The 20088-nt window shown below is 48.2% G+C and overlaps 1 protein-coding gene and 1 long non-coding RNA gene across 3 annotated transcripts; one reads left to right on the top strand and one right to left on the bottom strand.

Annotated features, from left to right (window-relative positions):
* Positions 1 to 2229: 2229 nt before the first annotated feature.
* LOC122198851 lies at positions 2230 to 8503 on the bottom strand. Of its 2 annotated transcripts, none has more exons than XR_006193186.1 (3): positions 8287 to 8503; positions 7023 to 7299; positions 2230 to 2631 (listed from the first exon to the last, which is right to left on the bottom strand). It is a non-coding gene; the product is annotated as an uncharacterized LOC122198851 (long non-coding RNA). The 2 variants fall into 2 exon arrangements; XR_006193185.1 differs by having other exon boundaries at positions 7118 to 7299.
* A 3346-nt stretch (positions 8504 to 11849) lies between these two features.
* On the top strand, positions 11850 to 14507 carry EIF1B (eukaryotic translation initiation factor 1B). Its single transcript, XM_042903698.1, has 4 exons — positions 11850 to 12071; positions 13018 to 13181; positions 13593 to 13694; positions 14105 to 14507. The coding sequence occupies exons 1-4, from the start codon at positions 12041 to 12043 to the stop codon at positions 14147 to 14149; spliced, it is 342 nt and encodes a 113-aa protein (XP_042759632.1). The 5' UTR covers positions 11850 to 12040; the 3' UTR covers positions 14150 to 14507.
* The last annotated feature ends 5581 nt before the right edge of the window (positions 14508 to 20088 follow it).

Below are 20088 nucleotides of genomic sequence, written 5' to 3'. Positions count from 1 at the left end.
CACCTGGGTGGCTCAGTCGGTTGAGCGTCCGACTTCGGCTCAGGTCACGATCTCGCGGTCTGTGAGTTCGAGCCCCGCGTCGGGCTCTGTGCTGACAGCTCGGAGCCTGGAGCCTGCTTCGGATTCTGTGTCTCCCTCTCTCTCTGCCCCTCCCCTGCTCATGCTCGCTCGCTCTCTCTCTCTCTCTCTGTCAAAAATAAATAAATATTAAAAAAAAAAAAAATCTGCCAGATAAACCATCACATGTCTTGGTGTCTAACTGGAACCAAATTTATTTCTTAAACTGAGATCTGGAAAGGCTAGTATTTACATTTGGGACCAGGCAACTCATCTTCAGGACAACAATTTACAAGTGACTGAGCCTCTCCCTGTCGCATAAGGCTCCAGGTAAATTAAAAAATCATGAATGTCGGTCATCATAAACAAAAGAGAAGGTGGGAGAGAGTCCAGACAAGTATTTCCCCACAGCTCTCAATTACTGTGAATGAATTTTAAAAACCTGTTTTTTAAAACGTATTTTACCATTTCAAAAGGGCTTCGCGTATTTACATACGTCGCTTCATTTGATTTTCCTAGCAGGTCGTTTTGGCAAGTACTCTTTCTCCCCCCATTAATTTACAGATGAAACTGAGGTTCAGAGAGGTGATGTTACATCCATGAAGCCATGTATGTGGTAGACAGAGTGAGCCTTTGGGCCTTTGGTTATTGATATGAATCTGCTCAGACGTTCCCATGACGGACCTTCACTAACCAACTCTCCAAGCTGCTCGACCCCTTGCTTCCGTCGATCGCCCCGCCCTGATGCTGCTGCCCAGTCTGGCCGGGTCTCCACCACGTGAAACGCATGCCCACCAGGAGTCAGTCGTGTTTGCTCCCAAATCTTTTGTGCAGGTTTTACATGTTACTGCAATTATCTAATTCAACTATAATAAAACTGAGCGAGTGAGTGCACACGGAAAGACGGTCGTCACATCCAGGATAAATACATGGGGTATTTATTTGGAAATATGAGACAAAAGCAAATGGCTGAAGAAAATTACGGTCAAGTAAAGTACAAACAAAACCAACAAATGTGAGCGGGAAGTAGTCATAAAAATCTAGACAGAGTTTGCATTGAGAGCTTAAAAATACTCTTTAAGCGCTTACGTTAAAAACACAAAAAGAGGACACTGTAACCAGTGTGTTATTGGTAGAATTTGTGATCCCAGGGAGCTCCAGTTAGTAAGCCGATCATCAAAAAAAAAGGCCTGAGCCCAATATTGAAAGACTATCAAATTACTTTAGTAAAATGCAAACACATAGTATGTCTATCGCTGCTATAGATCTTTAACGGACTTTTTTGATTAGCAAACTCTACTGTAAGCAGCCCAAAAATACCTGATAAGAATGTCTATTTTACTACAGGTTCCAAATTCCTCCCCACAAACCATAAGGCCCCACAATCCCTGGATCCAGCTTGGTGGAGAGGGAGCGCTGCCCAAGAATTTGCTTTTCCAGAACTTAAAGCAAAATATAACCTACAACATTGCCGCCCTTTGCTACTGTTGCTATGCAATGGGACTCCAGCATAGCAAGGCCTCTACCCCGAGATGGGTGGGGGATTGAGGGAGGCAGTTAAAACTGCTCTGCAGGATAAGGTACCAGAAAACGTTCACCTTCCCCTGACCAGTGGTTTCCTTGCCCGGGGAGAGGATGAGTCACGTGGCAGTGGGAGGGGTCTCAGGAGGCAATGATGCCTAACCCTGAACTTGGAAGTTGATCCCCAGCCCGTGCAATGCCGTAGCCTCTTGGGTTCTCTCCAATTTTTCCATAAAAGTGCTAGGTGCTATCACCCTGTGTTAGCACTGTTTGGGGAAGTAAGGGAGGAAGAGGGGCAAAGAACTCCGCCAGAGTCAGAACTGAAAGTAGGAGAGGGCCAGGAGAATGCAGACCGCCAGACAATCCTTGGGAATTGTAGGTAGGGTGCAGGACGGCCCAGAGCCCCGTGGGATTGGACTTGAATCAGTTTATTTATTTATTTATTTATTTATTAACGTTTATTTATTTTTGAGACAGCGAGAGACAGAGCATGAACAGGGGAGGGTCAGAGAGAGAGGGAGACACAGAATCTGAAACAGGCTCCAGGCTCTGAGCAGTCAGCACGGAGCCCGACACGGGGCTCGAACTCACATACCGCGAGATGGTGACCTGAGCCGAAGTTGGACGCTTAACCGACTGAGCCACCCAGGCACCCCTTGAATCAGTTTATTAACAAAAGGAAAAAAGGAAACAGTAATCTCAGAAGACGCAGTGCTTGGATATGCCTAGATTACTTGTTTATGGAAATCACGAACTAACTGCACTCTCCCTGTTTGCCAAAATGCAGATCAAAGCCGACAGAGACACTGTTACTGTGCCTACCTTCGAATGAAAGCTACGTGTCCAGGTATCATTCTACAAAGGCCGTAACTGTACTGAAGTGGTTATTTGTAAAACCATGGTGGGAAGAAGAGCTTAGAAGTGTCCCCAGACATGGCATTTAGAAAGAACATCCTCTTCGGGTACTTCCTGTTTGTACTTTACAGCTTTGAAAAGTGAAGTTCCTAATTGTTACTCGGTATAAATCCGTGATGAGTTCGTGTTGAAATTCTGCTGAGGAAAAAAACATAAAATGCCTGTGTATTTGGGTTCCTTTGATCACCTATCTACTTCGATTTTCCGTAACTTTTGAGTGTTTTCTCCCTTCCTTCCTCCCTTCGTTTCTTCTCTGCTTCATTCCAGAAAGGTTGTAATAAGGATACTTACAAAGACAGGGATAAGGGAAAATTGGACACTTTATAGACAGGTTTGTAAGACTGAAAAAAAAAAAAAACCAAAAAACACACTTTTCCCGGAGTAATACAACTGTTTTGCTTCTAAAACCAGTGAAGCAAGTCTCTGAGGATTCTTATAAATAGACACTGTGATATAAAAAAAAACACACACACAGCTTGACAACGATCTGTAAGACAGATGACAGAGAGAGTCATTTGTGCCGGTCCCTTCCCTGTCTCTCAGCACAGGCTGATGACATCACCCAAAACAGTTCAGCAAGACCCGCTCTGCAGAGGGTGGGAGGCGGCAGAAACAAACTGAAACAATATACCCGTTCTCAGTTCCTCTGCTGACCTGATTTGATCCAGGACTGGACTCTGGAACATCTAGAACAATACCCTCCACAGTGTTTCAATCAAACGACTGACAAAAATTGGGCAGCAACGAACACGTTGCTGGCAAAATGAACACTGTGAGCTCAGATGCCTAATTTTAAAAGTGGAGAGGGCCCAAATCCAGGAGAAATTTTGCTGTTTTCGTTGCTTGTTCATGCAATGGTCGAAGAGGTCCAAAGGGACGAGCGGGCGTTGGGGGGGCTGAGCAGTAACTATTTGCCGACCAGCACGGGCGTATTTTAATAATTTAACAACTTGTATGGATGCAGTCACGTACACCAGCTGGATGTCAACCCTCCAACAAATACAACCAAATTCTAAAAAGCCAAAGAATGTTTATTTAAGACTTTTTAAACTTGAGCTTTACGGACTCTGCTTCCAGTTCCACGGGGAGAGTCCAGGCGCGTTGTTTGTAAGGCAGACAACAAACAAGGTTAAATTTCACCAACTCTTCCCCTTAAAACTCCCATAGGATGCCATCTGTCACCAGTGTTTATGGCAAAGATGTGACGAGCCCAAGACAGTTGATGGACATCTGCCCGGCCAGGTGGCCTCTGAAGTGTCAGGAGACACAATGTAACATACTGTCAGTTTGTTTCTAGCATATCCTCCTACAGCCCACGATGGGCGGCCCCAACTTCTCCTGGATCAGGCTAGCACAGAAGGCATGATCCATGCCACAGACAACCCCAACACAGGGCACTGGGAAAGTGCACGCCCAGCTTCCCTGGGTCCGAGGGTTTCCACTGGGGCAGCAGCACTCTGAAGGCTTGGTTCCGCTTCATTGAACAGAAAACCCAAAATAGCAGAGGCTTAAACACGTGGGCTTCCTTCTGTCACGTAACAAGAACAGAGACAGGCAGTCCGTGGCCCCAGGCTCCCTCTATCATTCTGAGCCACCAGCGGCAGCACAACCATATGGCGAGGTCACCTTATCGTCCAAGATGGCGGTCACACTTCCAACATCGCGTCTCCATTCGAGGCAGCAGGAAGGAAGAAGAGAGAAGGGCAAACCGGGCCCTTTTCTGAACCGAGTCGGCTTCCGTTAAGTGAATTCTTAGAAAGCCCACTCAACGTTTGTGCCTATACTGCATTGGCCACATCTAGCAAGGCCAACTGAAATGGAGTATATTCTTTTAGCTGGGCACGCCGCAACCCAGAATGAAACTGGGTTTTGTCTGCTAAGAAAGAAGGGGAGAACGATACTAGATAGCAACCCACAATCTCTGCCACAAATCCCAGGGCACAGAACGGCGAAACAACACAGCATGGCATTGCTGACGTATTATGCACGCTGGACTAACCCAAGTCAGGAGAGGAGCCAAAAACTCTGTACCACCAGATGCTCTCTCAAGCCAAAAGGTTCAGTTTTAACTTTTTTTTTTTTTTTTTTTAATTTTTTTTTCAACGTTTTTTTATTTATTTTTGGGACAGAGAGAGACAGAGCATGAACCGGGGAGGGGCAGAGAGAGAGGGAGACACAGAATCGGAAACAGGCTCCAGGCTCCGAGCCATCAGCCCAGAGCCTGACGCGGGGCTCGAACTCACGGACCGCGAGATCGTGACCTGGCTGAAGTCGGACGCTTAACCGACTGCGCCACCCAGGCGCCCCTTAACTTTTTAATACAAAACACAAATTCCTTCCTTCAGGACCCCACTCTTTGACTCGGTACTAAACTCTTCCCCAAATGCCCCCTAAAGTGGAATAATCCAGGTCATGAGTGGTTCCACCGCTTTCTAATATTTTCCTAATTCACTGTTTGTTTGTTGTTTTTAATCACAATTCCATTAACATCATCCCACTGCCTGGGCCATCGGAAGTGAAGTATCTACAGATCAGCCTTGACTTTTTTTGGTTTTTTTTTGAAGATAAGCAATAAACGTAGATTTTTTTTTTCTTAAGGGAAGACAGAAATCTCAATTGTCGGGGAACCTGGGCAGCTCAGTGGGTTGAGTGTCCAACTCTCACGGTTATAAGATCAAGCCCCACGTCAGGCTCTGTGCTGACAGCATGGAGCCTGCTTGGGATTCTCTCTCTTCTCTCTCTGCTCCTCCCTTGCTTGTGCACCCTCTCTCACAAAATAAATAAGTAAACATTTAAAAAAAGAAATAAGAGGTATTGGGGCACCTGGGTGGCTCAGTCGGTTGAGCGTCTGACTTCAGCTCAGGTCATGATCTCGCCCTTCATGAGTTCGAGCCTGGCATTGAGCTCTATGTTGACAGCTCAGAGTCTAGAGTCTGCTTCAGATTCTGTGTCTCCCTCTCTCTCTGCCCGTCCCCCTCTCATGCTCGCTCTCTCTCTCTCTCTGTCAAAAATAAACATTAAAAAAGGAATTTAAAGAAATAATAGGTATTGTGACAAATTCCAGAACTGTCCCTAAGCTAAGGTAGAGCAACTCCTACCAGTGTTTCTGAATTTTTTAAAGATAAGCTAGAAATTCATATACTGTCCTTAAGAGAATAAACCTAAATTTTATAAAATTTTAGTGAATATACTAATTCACATTCAAAAAAATAATGAGTGGGCCCCCAGCACATACTGAATTACTCCCTAATTGGTTCAAATATATGTATCTTGTCACAGCACCAGGCTGCCTGATGCTATCACTTGGCCAATGAACTTGTACCCTTCATGGAGGGACGAGTTTCAGGGCTGCTTCAGAACTTGGAAAGGGTCACGGAACTGAGAAATAGGAGCTTGGTTACCATGAAGAGGAGATCCAATCACTTTTTTATTTCCAGTGAATGAGAACACCGTGGTTTTACACTTGCTTTGTTAGCAACGAAAACCCTGGCATTATGAAAAATTAGCGTTAGTGTATGTTTGACACAAGCTTTAGTGACATCTATATTCGTGAGCGATTTTAGGGCATCTATCAGCAACCACTGGAACTGTACTTTCCTGGTCCATGTGTTACATGTTTTCAACTGGCCAGATTTTCCTATTCTTTCCCTGTAAAAATACTAATACACATAGGGTGGCTCACAGTGTATGCTTAACCTCCATAAAGGAGTAAGAATATAGGATAAAGAGCATAGAATTTGGAGGCAGACAAACCCAGGTTCAGATCCTGACTATGCCGTTTACTGGCTACAGACTCCTGAGGAAGGAATACCCCTCTTTGTGTGTGTGTGTGTGTGTGTGTGTGTGTGTGTGTGTGTGTGTGTGTAAGTAATCAACTTCCTGAGACTCATTTTCCTCATCTGTAAAACAGGATAATAAACCCACCTCACAAAATTATTATGAACGGTAAAACAATAATGTAAAGTGCTTAGCACATCTCCTGGCCCACATGGAATATAGAAAATATTACTAGCAATTTTCTTTGGTCATTTAGTGCATGCCTCAGTTCAGAATACGTTTTCTCGCTCTTTTTTTTTAATTTTTAATTTTTTTTAATGTTTTATTTTTATTTTGGGGAGAGACAGAGCATGAGCAGAGAAGGGGCGGAGAGAGAGGGAGACACAGAATCCAAAGCATGCTCCAGGCTCCGAGCTGTCGGTACAGAGCCCGACGAGGGGCTCGAACTCACAGACTGCGAGATCATGACCTGAGCCGAAGCCAGACACTTAACCAACTGAGCCACCCAGGCACCCCTGTTTTCTCTTTTTAGCCATAAAGTAGGTCAACTCACACTTACCAAATACTCATAGTATATTTAACTCCCTACACAGTACTTGCAAATAACTAAGAAAATTTTCAAGGTCTCAGGTATAAAAGTGGATAGGTGGGCAGACTAACACAACAGGAATTTAGTTAACGTAATTTATAGGCTGATTCATTTCTCTGCCATAAAGCAACCCAAAGTTTCCCTGCTATAAAATAGCACTTACAGAAATACACATTTGTAAAGGTCTTCTGAAGGACCAGTTTTTAGTACTGTAAGAAATGTGCACCATCGGTGGATAGAAAATTTGCACACACATACGTGTTCACCACGGTAGCACATCCACATGGCAAGGTCACCGTGCCGTCCGAGCGTCAGACACCTTCACAGCAAAAGGTTTAACCTCAGGCTGGACGCCAAGGAGAAGCTCATTCATTTATTCCAAATTCATGTAGTGGACTTTTGTTGTCAACCAAGATGAATTTCCTGAATTTACTCTCCACCTAAAATAACCAAAACAAAGGACACAATATGAGCCACCACAGATTTTCAAGAAAGTCTATGTCAAAGGATAGTGATCCCTAAAAGATGAAAAACAAGTGAGGTGAGCCCTGTGACCACCGCATCTCACTGCCTTGAAAGAGTTTGGAGGGAAACACAGGCAGAGCCCAGCAGACTCCCTAAGCTAAGTAGAAACAGTGACGAGTCCAAGGCAGCTAGAGTTCATAGACAAAAGTCCTGGAAAGAGCTTCCGAGAAAGGGGGAACTCTGAAGAGTTCTTGGGCCCTCCTCCAGTAATCGGCAGGATACTAATCAGCACATGAATATAAGGCAACCATGTAGAGCTTAGGAAGAAAGCACCCAAAAGGTTAGGGGAACAGCGCGCAATACCCCACACAGGGCTGGGAATAGCGCCTGTATGTATCTCTTGCCGGTTCTACCTCTCTAGTTGAACACACACAAATATATAGAAAGGAATTTGTTACAGGGGATGATCGGCTTATGTGACTGTAAGGGACCTTTAAGTAGCTTCTTTAGGACTGCATCTCTGCATCCGATGCAGGTAAGGGAAAGAAGAGAAGATCCAGGCAAGTCGGAACCCTACAAGCAACCACATGCTGGAATCGCACGAAGATGGCCTGACGCTCATGTCCCTTCTTGTTGCCTCTGAGCTTAGTGCGAGAGTAGACCCCAGAAGCTGAACCTTGTGTCCCACCCAGCATGGGGTTAGCGTACCAGTGTGGGTCCTCTGAGAGGCAGACACTGAGATGGGTTTAGATGCGCAGGATGTGTGGGGGAAAGAGGGAGGAGCCAAGAGGAGGTGACCCTGTGAAGGAGGAGGGAAGAAGGGCTGAATAAGAGACTCAGACCTCAGCCCAAGGTTAGGAAAGTTCACCCAGGCCAATGGAGAGTCCATGAGGAAAGGTGCCCATCAGTTGAGTCCCACATCTGGAGAACAGCCCGCACCGGCACCCCTGTTGCACAGTCACCTGCTGGGAGCAGCGGGTGGGAAGTGTGGCCTCAGCAGTAAGCAAGGTAGAATTCAGAGCCCAGTGTCTGGGGCTGTTGGTCAATTATGCACGCTGAAGCAGGGAATCTGAGTGGCGCATTATCACCCGCCTGCCACAGAAGGATGGATGAGGACCCAGGGTTCTAACCAGACAGTACATCTTCATAACTAGCAGATATAAAAAAGAGCTGCATAAAACCCACCATTGTCTTCGTGGTAGGCAAACTGCTGGGGATGCTGTCCACTACATCACAGTGTCTCCTTTATGAGGACCCAAGAGAAACATCTAGTGTGGCTCAGGGCCAGGCAAAGTCATTCCTCCTGCACAACTGGTATGTTTTCATCCTGTAGACCTACAAATTTTCTCATTGATTTTCCCTTTGTCTTAACCAGTTAAGATCCAGACCTGGGGTCTAACTTTAGCTTTGGGGCTTTTATTTTTCAACCATTCTACCTTTTTTCTATTCTTTCCTGATTCCTTTAGTCAATATTCTTTTTCCCTGCAGACGATCTATAATCCTTTCTGAAATAAGGCGGGATATAATCACGTTCAACTAGGCCAGTACCTGTTAGAACTAAAAAGAGTAGTTTTTAAATGCTTCAGTTTATTCCTTTTACTTTTATGGTAACTTTACATACAGGTCAACCCTTCTACTCTCAACCAGCCCTAATAGAAACAGTGAGCGACCCACATGTGATTTTAAATTTTCTAGTAGCCACATCTTAAAAAGGAAAAGGAAATAAATGAAATGGAAACAATTTGAACCTTTGAAAGGCCAGTGTATACTTTATACTTAGAACATGTATGAATTTGGACCAGCCACACTACAAGTCCCGGCCCAGTGGCCACATGTGAAAAATGGTTCCTGTATTAGACAGTGTAAGCCTAAAACAGGCCTACCAATGACCAGAAAATCAGAAGAGTTTTTAAGATAATTGTATCTAACCTATGTGATTGCCTTTTATTAAAGATTTCTGAGGTCCTGGGGGTCTCTGACACAACACTAGGAAGTAGAAAGGAGTTCTCCCAGGGGTAATGATCATGAAATCCCTAAGATACTGTGTGTGTGTGTGTGTGTGTGTGTGTGTGTGTGTGTGTGTTTAACTTCTCTATGTATCTTTGTTATTTTATTCTTCACTAAACCACCCTTGTCTCCTGCTGAGAAACAATGTAATATAAAATGGCTAAGAAAGAAAACAGAAAGAGATATGCATTTTGTATGTCCTGTGCTTCATTACAGTAGTATTAAAAATTACTTTAAAACATGCTTACAGAGGTGTTAAAACCAAAGAACACAGGGGCGCCTGGGTGGCGCAGTCGGTTAAGCGTCCGACTTCAGCCAGGTCACGATCTCGCGGTCTGTGGGTTCGAGCCCCGCGTCGGGCTCTGGGCTGATGGCTCAGAGCCTGGAGCCTGTTTCCGATTCTGTGTCTCCCTCTCTCTCTGCCCCTCCCCCGTTCATGCTCTGTCTCTCTCTGTCCCAAAAATAAATAAAAAACGTTGAAAAAAAAAATTAAAAAAAAAAAAAAAAAAAAAAAAAAAAAAAACCAAAGAACACAAACAATCATAGTTGTAATCAACAAATGGGCAACCAAAAAAAATGCCTGATTCTCCTTGTTTTGGAACCAGCTCTAAAACCTTTTACCTAAGTTTGGATTTAAAAAGTATTATTCATTTACATCAAGATTGGAAGACCAAAATTGTAGTAAGATACCTGAGAGTTAAGAATTTGAATTTTTAAGGCAAATTATTTAACCTAGGAAAGCCTCCATTCCTACATCTTTTCAATAGTTATAACTAAATCACAGAATGGCTATGAAAATACGTAATAATATTACGTATAAGTCCAACCGACAAATAGTAAGCACTCAGTAAGTGGTACCCATCATCATTAACTAGAAAAGATTATTAAAGCCAGGTATTCTTAACTTGGGGTCTACAAATACCTGGTCCATAGACAAAACTGCAGGGTTGTGGGGAATCCCAAAACGTGGATGGGGAAAAGAGATTACATCTACATTTTCGCTAACCTCTAAGCAAAATTCAGCATTTCCCAATTATGAATATTCACCACAATAGTATTAGAAGAACCTGTCTCTTTGCACTAATAGAAGTTACAGGTGTTTTCATGTTACATTTCTGATGTTACAGTTATGTCAAAATATCTTTTATCATCTCTTGGAAATCTAGTTGTCGTTACACCTGGTGCTAGATCTTAATGCGTGAGTAAAGAATACTATGTTATCAACGTTTGTTTTTAATTTCGAGAAGCGTAGTTTGCTTTGTAATCCTCAATGTTTTATTTTATGCGCTTAAAGCATTATTCTGAGAAGGGGTCCATGGGCCTCACAAGACGGCCATGGCACCAAAAAAAGGTTAAGAATCCCTACATTTTAGTCTCTCTCTTTCCTTCCAGAAAGCCAACCAAGTTGGACAATTGAGCCCCTGCCTGGGTGAGCCCATTCCCAAAGTCTCAGGTTTGTTTTCTGTCCGTAGCTCGCTGGAAACGATATTACAGTCCTGGAACCCGACTCTGTATCAGTCAATTTGCCAAGCTCGCCTTCCATTTACGCCTGGCACCTGTCCTGTTCAAGGTCCTGTGTCCCAAGCTGACAGGCTGCTTTTCTGGTACGTTCGGATGACACAGCCCTGGCCCCCGCGGGACGCCGGGCCCCTGGTGAAGCGGGACAGTGAGTGTGCAGCGTGGTCCAGGCCCAGTAGCATCTGCGTCTCCTGGCAGTTTGTCACATTTGCCAATTTGCTGGCTCTCGGGGAACACCGCAGCCCTGAAACGCACCCGGGGCTATCGATCCGTGTTTTATCAAGCCCTCCGGGAGATGCACGCTGAACTTGGACAACCACCCGTAGGGAACGGGGCGGGGGGGGGGGGCGGCCCCACCCGGGGCGAGGGTGGGGGTGGGGGGGGCGGAGGAGCTCTCTCGCCTCCAACCTCGGAGCTGGCTCCCACAGCTGCGGACCAGGGACGGGGGGTCGGAGTCGCGGGACGGAATTGCGACGCAAGAGGCGCTGAGCGGCGGCCGACGAGTCCCAAACCAGGGCCGGGGTGCTTGTTTTGCTCCTGCACCCCGATTTTACTTACATTCCCCCGAGCCTCGACGGTGAGTGATGGAGACTGTGCACCCAGCACCGACCCCTCGGCGCCGCAGCTGCACGGCGAGAGAAGGGGAGTCAGGGAGAGCGAGTGAGGCACGGGGTGCACAGCCCCCCCTCCCCTCCCCGAACCCCGCGGGCTCTGCCCCGACGGCGCCGAAGCCCCCGGTACCCTCCCGGCCCGGCCGCCGGCGCTGGAGGGCGTGCTCCCTGCCGGGAGTTGCGGTCCCGGAAGCCCGCCGGCCCCGGGCTGGACGGGCTCTGCCGCCTCGAGAAAACTACAAGTCCCAGGATGCCCGGCGCGGGCGGGTCACGAGGGAGGGGCGGCGGGCGCGGCTAAATAGCCTCCGTCGGCCATTTTGTGGGAGAAGCCACAGCGCCGCCTCTTCTCTCGCGTCCTCGCCTCCGTGGCCGCCGCCTCTTCCTCCGCCTCCTCCTTCGCCTCTTCCTGCCTCCTCCCGGCTTCCGCCGCCGCCGCCGCTGCTCCAGCCGAGTCGCAACCCCGGGGCGAAGCGTCTCCTTAGTTACTTACGTTTTTCTCGCCACTGCAGCCTCCAGACTCGGTGATCCGGGCGGGCCCCGCAGCAATTTTATCCCCTCACCGGCCTCACACTAGTGTCGCATGTCCACTATCCAGAACCTCCAATCTTTCGGTAAGATCCGGCCGCCGCCCCCTGCCCGCTGCCCCCCGCGCGCCTGCCGGCCCGCCCTCGGCGGGGCCGCCGGCCGCCCCGCGGCCCCGAGGACCACCCCACCCCGCCCCCCGCCGCCCTCCCCGCACCCCGAGTGGGGCTTTGTCTCGGCGCCCAGAAAATGGCGACTGGGCCCCTGGCGACCCCCTCCCCGAGGACGGCCGCAGCCGCCGGGCCCCCCCCGCGGAGCCCCGGGCCCTGCCCCCGCCGCGCCCGGACCTGCCCTTCCGCTCGCGGGGCGCCGCGGGGCCGGGCCCCCCCGGGGATCGGCGTCCTTCGGCTCCGGTCGGAGCCGATGCCCAGCGGCTCCGGCGGGCGTCGGGCTGGAGACGCGGGTCGCGGCCTCCGATGGGTCACGGGCCCGCGGACCAGCTTCCCCGGCGGGGCGCAGTAGTCTGTAAAATGACGCCTTTGGGGAGACCCGTGCTTGTGCGTGGACGTGGGTAGCTTTCTCCGTTTCGCTGCTTGCAGACGCGGCCGCGGTTAAGTGCTTGGGGTGGGCACGTTCGAGTGCCTCTGTTGTCATCAGAATGGGGGCGAGATGACGCACGTCTTTATCGTAGCTGTAAAATCGTGTTTTTGAAATCCCCCCCCCCCCCCCGTTAGAGGACGACGCTCCCCGAGAAGTCTGCCTGGAATAGCGTTTTCTGTTCGGATGTCGGGGGGGCATCGGCCGTTCAAACGTGCCTCTTTCTGCGAGAGCACCTTGCCGGGGGGGGGGGGGGGGGGGGGGGGGGTTTGGTAATGCCCCACCCCCGTCACCGCCCCGTCCCCACCCGCAAAAACAGCAGAGGCACTAGAACCTTCTTTGCCGCTGGCCTGGATCGTAGTGGGCCGTACACCGGGGAATCACTTTCTGGAAGGTAATTCTTCCGCTTTGGCGTTTTTTGTGTGTGTCCCTTTGCAGACCCCTTTGCTGATGCAACTAAGGGTGACGACTTACTCCCGGCAGGGACTGAGGATTACATTCATATAAGAATCCAGCAACGGAACGGCAGAAAGACACTGACTACTGTCCAGGGCATTGCAGATGATTATGACAAAAAGAAACTTGTGAAAGCTTTCAAAAAGGTAAAGGTGTCGGGAAGGAAAGGTTGAGCCACAGCTACTGATGCGCTTCCGAGCAGGACACCCTTACTCGACTCCAACGGTGTGGGCGAAAGCCATCCGGCTGGGGAAAGCCTGTTGGTTCTGGTAATTAACACCCAGGCATTTATGGGTGGCCTCCCATTTCGAACTGAGATGTGAATGGCTTTCAAACGAAACGAAATGTGGAATAGTCAGTTCTTGGTGTTCTAAGTAAAATCATTGCCCGTGTGTTTCCTGCTGATTCACTTGCAAATCAATTTGGGAGTGTTGGGGAGACCAAACGTGTTTCCTAAACACGATCAGCTCTACTCAAATGGTATATTGGTCTTAATGGGCAAAGTGAAACCTCCTTGTTGTATCTGACTCCATTGTGTGAAACATCTCCTTCTCCAGAAATTCGCCTGTAATGGTACTGTGATTGAGCATCCCGAGTACGGAGAGGTTATTCAGCTTCAAGGTGACCAAAGAAAAAACATTTGCCAGTTTCTCCTGGAGGTGAGTGATTGGGTGCTTTATGTACAACCTTGAGATTGCTTCCAAAATTGTATTCAAGGACAATGTGAATTATCTCCTACTTCGTTCAAAAAAAAAAAAAAAAAAAAATCACGTGAATGAGGTAAGTCCGTTAACTGAGCGAGAAATACAGTATCGGCACTTTAAAGGCAGCGGAACCGTTTTTGGTTTATTTTGTCATTCGAATGACGTGACTGTTCTTGTATCTGCACAGCCAGTTTGGGGGCACGTCAAGGTATGTCCGCGTCTACTGAATTGCTAACGGTAAACGCCGCGAGGAACAGTGTTGCAACAGACTGTTAACCCTGATTGTTTTATCATCGGGGCTCCGCGTTTTCTTGGGGCTGAAGTCCTGCATCCCTCAGAGCGATTCTCTTACGTTTGTCTTGCAGGTTGGCATTGTCAAGGAGGAACAGCTTAAGGTTCATGGATTCTAAAACGAACCCGAAGACGTGGAGAATTTCTTGAGTGATTTTGTCCTCTAAACCCGGTGTGGCTGCCTCGTGAAATGACTCTCTGCAGTAAGCGGACTTTTCATGTATTTAATCGTTCAAACTCCCATTCACACCTGCATGATCACAGAGAACATGGGGTATGTGGGCTGGTAACACACAAGAAAATTGCAGTAAGATGGTAACGAAACCCCGTATTCATCTTAACATGTTTCCAATGGAAAATATTTTGTTTTGAGTGTTTATTTGTTTATTGTTCAGCTTCTTTTTCACCTGATTAAATGCTTTTTTGTTGTATTAAACCATGTATGTTGCAGCTTGACAATAAAGAAACATCTCTGAATCCTTTTGTGAGCAGTCAGGCTCCCAGATCTAAGCAAGTAAATACGCAGGTTTTGTCTCTCAGAGTCGGAGTTCTCCTTCTGCAAGTGTTCTTTCTGCTTAGTTTTCACCTGCTGTTAAACCCAAAGCCGGAGGGGCACCTTTGTTATGTAACCTGTGTTCTTCCTTTACTGACTTACTGATGAGAATGAGAACTGGAGTATAAGCTCAGCCAGAGGCAAGATTTATCAGAAGGTGGTGTTAAAGTTTGAAAATAGGAAGTACAGTTTAAATTCCCAGGTATTAGCACGTAGAATTCTTCTGTGTGCCTTTATCGCTGTCACTGGACTACCCACATGAGTCTGTCCCCAAGTCCAGATGATACAGCAGGCTCCCGACCCCAAATAAGTTCAGTCACATGCGCTGTCCTGCAAGTGTTGGTGGCTGGTGTCGCTGTCCTGCAGACGGAAGACGAGGTGCAGATTATCTGGCCGGGAGTGCTGGGCATCGGAGTGCCCGCTCAGGGCTCCCGGGCCAGAAGACCCGTGTTCTTTCACTGCGTCTTGGCTTTGGTATGTGTTCCGCCACAGGAAGTGAGAGCCGTGGGTGATCTCGCAGGGGATTGGGGACGGTGTGAGAAATAGATTCGCAGCTCGAGTTCCACACTCCACTGTGGATGGTGGATGGTAATAATTTGCTCGGTTACAAATAAGCCATGCCCTTGAAACCGTTTTGCCAAGATGCGTCCACAAGTGTGTCCTCTCCGGCCTCATGATGATGTGAGAGATGTCTCACGTGGGCCACCAGTTCTGTACCAGCTGAACCTTTGCCCCTATTTTGAGGGGACTGCTTTTGGACAAGCAAAATGGGCCCCATAGTTGACCTTTTAAAGACACTAAGTGATAGACTCACTTTCTCACCCCATTACTACTTAAGATTGGTCCTATTAAGTGAGAATACCAGAAGACGGTGCCAGATTTAGCAAGCTCATTTCTGAAAAACAGTACAATTTGAACAAGAAGATTAAGCTGTTGAGCATTCTTCAGCTTCACTGAGCAATCCTCAGTTTTCTATCCGTAACATTTTACAACGATTCCACCTCTAGTTGAGAGGTGCTGTGGAAACGGTTTATGAAAACGATAAAGCAGAAACCTGAGTTAACAGGTACATTCCAGAGTTGCCTTTTCATTGTAGCGTATTTAAAGTCGAGTCAAACTATTGCCCAGGAGAGAATTGACTTAAAACTGAACACAGAAAGGGTGCCTGGGTGGCTCAGTCGGTTGAGTATCCAACCTCTGCTCAGGTCGTGATCTTGCGGCTCGTGAGTTTCAGCCCCATGTCCAGCTGTGCTGACGGCTCAGAGCCTGGAGCCTGCTTCGGATTCTGTGTCTCCCTCTCTGTCTGCCCCTCCCCTGCTCATGCTCTGTCTCTCAGCAATAAATAAATGTTAAAAAAAAAAGAAAAGGAGGAGGGAAACTTCAGATGAAAAGGGACCTCATCTTGGCTCCCATAGGTAAGCTCTCCCATCGTCCATGCGTCAGGCCACTCCCACCGCATGGATCAAAAACCTTGAGCAAAACTGGATTTTCTTGAGGAGCACCTCTCTCGACCTCCCTTTAGCCTGTGAGCCCCAGATACCTGATTGGACTTCTCACCTGTAGGGCAATCCCCATCCTAGAGCAAGAACAGATCATGTACCCTTTCCTCTCTGGTGTTTGCGATGCCATGGAAAGAAAGGACGTAACTAAGAGCTACGGATTTCTGCAATTTTACCGAAACTTCATCCAAGGATGAACTTGGAATAAACATCACCCTCACGTGGAAAAGCTCTCTGAGAGCCTTAGAGGTACGTAAAAGCACAGGAGCAGGACTAACTGTGCTTGTCTGCTTCAGGGGCAAAAGGGACTAGGCAGCATTGTATAACCGAGGAGGGAAAATAGATCACGTCTTAAACGCACCGAAAATAACTAGCCGACGGGCGTACTTCCTTGTGCTTCTGGTGTGGGAGTATTTAGATCTGCAGTGTCGTAAGTGGTCTGTACTTTGAGGAGGCAACATGGAAAATACTGAATAGAGGACAAGGACATTTGTCCCTGAACCTCTAGACTTGGCAGAGGTCTTGGCGAAGCCTTTAGGAAACGAACCTTTGGTTGAGGCGCAGCCTGGAGGAAGGGGCTACTAGCAGTGACGTCCTCTGCCCTCAGATCTCAGAAGCCCTGAGGCAGAGGAAAGCCTGGAGAAGCCGCCCGGCTCCAGGTACAAAGGATTCAAGTGACAGTGGCTGTTCTCAACCATCCTCAGAAGGGGGCGACTCTTCACACAGAAGAACAGTTCTTTTCCCAGGCACACGGCAGTGGAAGTAAGAAACACAGAACGTGAATAGATGTCTGTGTGCCACCTGCCACCGCTGGGCTCCAGCTAAAGGAACGGGTAGCTCATGAAAAAACCAGCCTCACCAGATTGCCCACAACCTCATTAGGGTTGTTCCACTGGGGCTCCTGAGGATTCCCCTTACCAAGCCAGAATTCCTTGGTGGGGGAACAAGGGAGGCATGGCCCTGCCGTAACGAAAACCAAGGGAATCTTCATCTGCGGCGGATTGCAACCAGCTGCCCTTGCTCGGCAGGCAGGCGGTAGCCAGGTGACACGATGCTTGTCTGGGGTCAAGGGACCAAGCAAATCAGCTACGATTAAGCAGGAGTCAAACCATGTAAAGGGCCCTCAGCGTTGACAGCCCCTTTCGCGTGGCCATGTTGGCGTTAACTCCCTTCATCTGGATAATGGAAACTTGGAAAAAGAAACACCATTAATCAGAGGAATGGCTGCATTTCCTCACTCGTGGAGAATCATTCAGAGTGGAATTAGTGCCAGAAAGGGGAGAGAATTTCCAACTGTCCTTGGATACTCCTCATCCAGGCATCATCGTGTTCGATGCCATCCAGCCAGTGGGGAGCCTCTCACCTGCACAGAACTGGAATGCCCAGCTAAAGTCAGCCTTGGCTGTGAGGATGCCTGGGGGTCAGGCAGCTCACCGAGCGGCTCATCAGTCTGATTTTGAACCTAGCAGGGGGAGCGGTAAATCTGCCGCGGTCTGTAGTTCTCCCGATGAATTGAGGGCATGATTGGAATTATGGTTGGTGCCTTCATCTCAAGGGAATGAACAACCTACAGACGTTTTTCATGCAAAAAGCAAGTATACACATAGGTGCCATTCATTCAAGGCACAAAAGGGGACTCAAGTTCAAAGCCAAAATTCCTCACGGGGAATCTAAGTGATCTCAGCCCCCCAAACGGTGCTTCAGCTGAAGCTCTCTTCTCTAGCCTGGCGGGTTTCACGGGGCCTCTGGGCATACAGAACTGTCTTAAAGGAGGCTAACTGTAACCCTCAGGTTTGTCTCCACGTGTCCTTCACACATTTTTTTTTTTAATTTTTTAATGTTTATTTATTTTTGACAGAGAGAGAGACAGAGCATGAGCAAGGGAGGGACAGAGAGAGAGGCAGACACAGAATCCAAAGCAGGCCCCAGGCTCTGAGCTGTCGGCACAGAGCCCGACCCGGGGCTCCATCCCATGAACCGCAAGATCATGACCTGAGCAAGATCATGACCTGAACCCAAGCTGGATGCTCAACCCACTGAGCCACCCAGGCACCCCCCTTCACACATTCTTATCAGGACCCCAGGTGCTCGTGACAGCAAACATCACGGCAGTGGAGATAGAATCAAAAAGTACTTTAATCCATGAAAACCATGACAAATTCCGCGGAGAAGACATCGCCAAGCATTTGGAGAGAAGCATAACTATTTGAAGTAGGCAAGAGGCCCACCTACTCCCTGGTCACGAACTGAGTGAGGGCCACTGTCAGCTCTTTGTTGCCCTCGACTTGTTAAAAACACAGGAAATGTGATCCCAATATTCAGATTGGACTACAGGAACCCCTAGCGACCTCCTTGGTAGACCAGGATTGTTGAAATAAAACCGCATAGGGTGCAGGGGCGAGTTGGGCTATTAAAGAGACGGGGAATTAAAGGGGCAGGTGAAAAGGGGAGGTGATTGGGGCAAGTGTGTAGCCCTTTAACGCCCCCTTGTGGCCACTTTAAGAAAAAAACGATAGCTCCTGGAAGGCAGTTCATCATAAACTGCCGAGGTTTAAGTTGTTGGCGGGGGATCCTTAAAGCACCAGCTGACGACTTTAATTTTGTCGCCCCTCGCGTATTAGGCCGAAATTGGTCCAGCCGATCTTTTATCACTGCAATCCATAAAAACCTATTGCGATCTACTTTTACGTGGGAGAGACCAGAAAACGTTTCTGCAGCCTCACCCAGGGGAAGTATAAAGCCACGTCACCTACTATCGACCACAATGTTATTAGAAGGAATTTCACTCAAATGTAAACAGAGACATCTGTTTAGAGCCTCCAGAGAACAAGTGCTGCTCCTAAACTGTCACCTGTTGAAGAACACAGTTGGAGTTTTATACACAGAGAGAGAGAGAGAGAACTCAGATATATAGTGCTCTCGATTTAAACCTCTGTCACAGGTTACTGTGCCTTTTTGGCTACTAGAGGCACACCCACACAGAGGGTCAGCTGCACATCAGCGATTTTTATCTGGGAAAAGTACTGACGGGATTCCCTAAAAGCTCGTAAGGCCACAATACACGATGCCGTTCCATTAAGCCTGGAGAACCCAGAACAGAACTCATTTGGAGAGGCTCAATGTCACAAGCAGGGGAGACGTGATGAGGGCTCGGGGCGACAGGGAAATTGTACTGTAGGGATCTGATCCTACGTGATCAGCGTCAGCACCATGAGCTGGGCCCCCGACCCTGAAGATGCCTTCTAAAGTTCAAATGAGATTACGTCAGTTCCCTGCACAAAATCTTTGTGAACCCTGTGCTTAATATTAATGCTGAACATATTCTAGGGGCTTACGGGGTCCCAGTGACCTGTTCCCTGCCTGCCTCCTGTTCTACACCTTTGACCTTCCACTCTGCTTCGGGACACACTGGTCCCCTGCCTTGGTGCTTTTGCACTCGGCGTTCACTTTGCCTGGGATGCTCTGCCCCCTCCCCATCTCCCTCCTTGTCACTCCATTTTAGTTCCAACCTCAGGGAGGCCATCGCTGACTATCTAGTCCTCACAAGCCCCCCGCCGTCCATTGCTAACAAAACACCCTGTATTTTGCTTTCTTCATAGTACTTCCATTTATTCAAAAGTATCTTGTTCATTACCTGTTTGCTGGTTTCCTTTCCCTGTAAGGTCCAGGAGAGACTCTTGTAGGAGACGCTGTCAGTGTCCCTCATTCCCTCGGCACTCACCATTCCTGTGCACGTTCCCTGGGTGTTCCATCTACAAGCAGCTGTGGCCTTCGCTTGAGGGCTTTCTCTGGCCACAGGAGCACGCTGGGCCTGCACGGGGAAGGGAATTAACGCCTGCGCCTTGCCCCTTACTTCAGTGGCCCTCAAACAGTGACTGGTGGGAATTGGTATATTGTACCCCAGATCCCTCACCCGCAGATGAGAAAACTTGGAAGCATGTTCTATCCTGGCTCCCAGAATTCCCCAGCAAGCTGGGACCTCAGGTGCCCATAATAATAACCTATC

This window comes from Panthera leo, chromosome C2 (assembly GCF_018350215.1).
Source record: "Panthera leo isolate Ple1 chromosome C2, P.leo_Ple1_pat1.1, whole genome shotgun sequence".
In the NCBI taxonomy this organism is placed as follows: domain Eukaryota; kingdom Metazoa; phylum Chordata; class Mammalia; order Carnivora; family Felidae; genus Panthera; species Panthera leo.
Note: the sequence above shows the minus strand (reverse complement) of the source record. Positions and strands in the feature narration are given on the sequence as shown.

What these genes read in the sequence shown, in the direction of transcription:
- EIF1B (XM_042903698.1), top strand. Translation starts at nt 12,041, where the DNA reads ATGTCCACTATCCAGAACCTCCAATCTTTCG. An exon ending in TTGTGAAAGCTTTCAAAAAG is followed by an intron (nt 13,182 to 13,592) that starts GTAAAGGTGTCG and finishes CTCCTTCTCCAG; the next exon opens with AAATTCGCCTGTAATGGTAC. An exon ending in TTTGCCAGTTTCTCCTGGAG is followed by an intron (nt 13,695 to 14,104) that starts GTGAGTGATTGG and finishes TTTGTCTTGCAG; the next exon opens with GTTGGCATTGTCAAGGAGGA.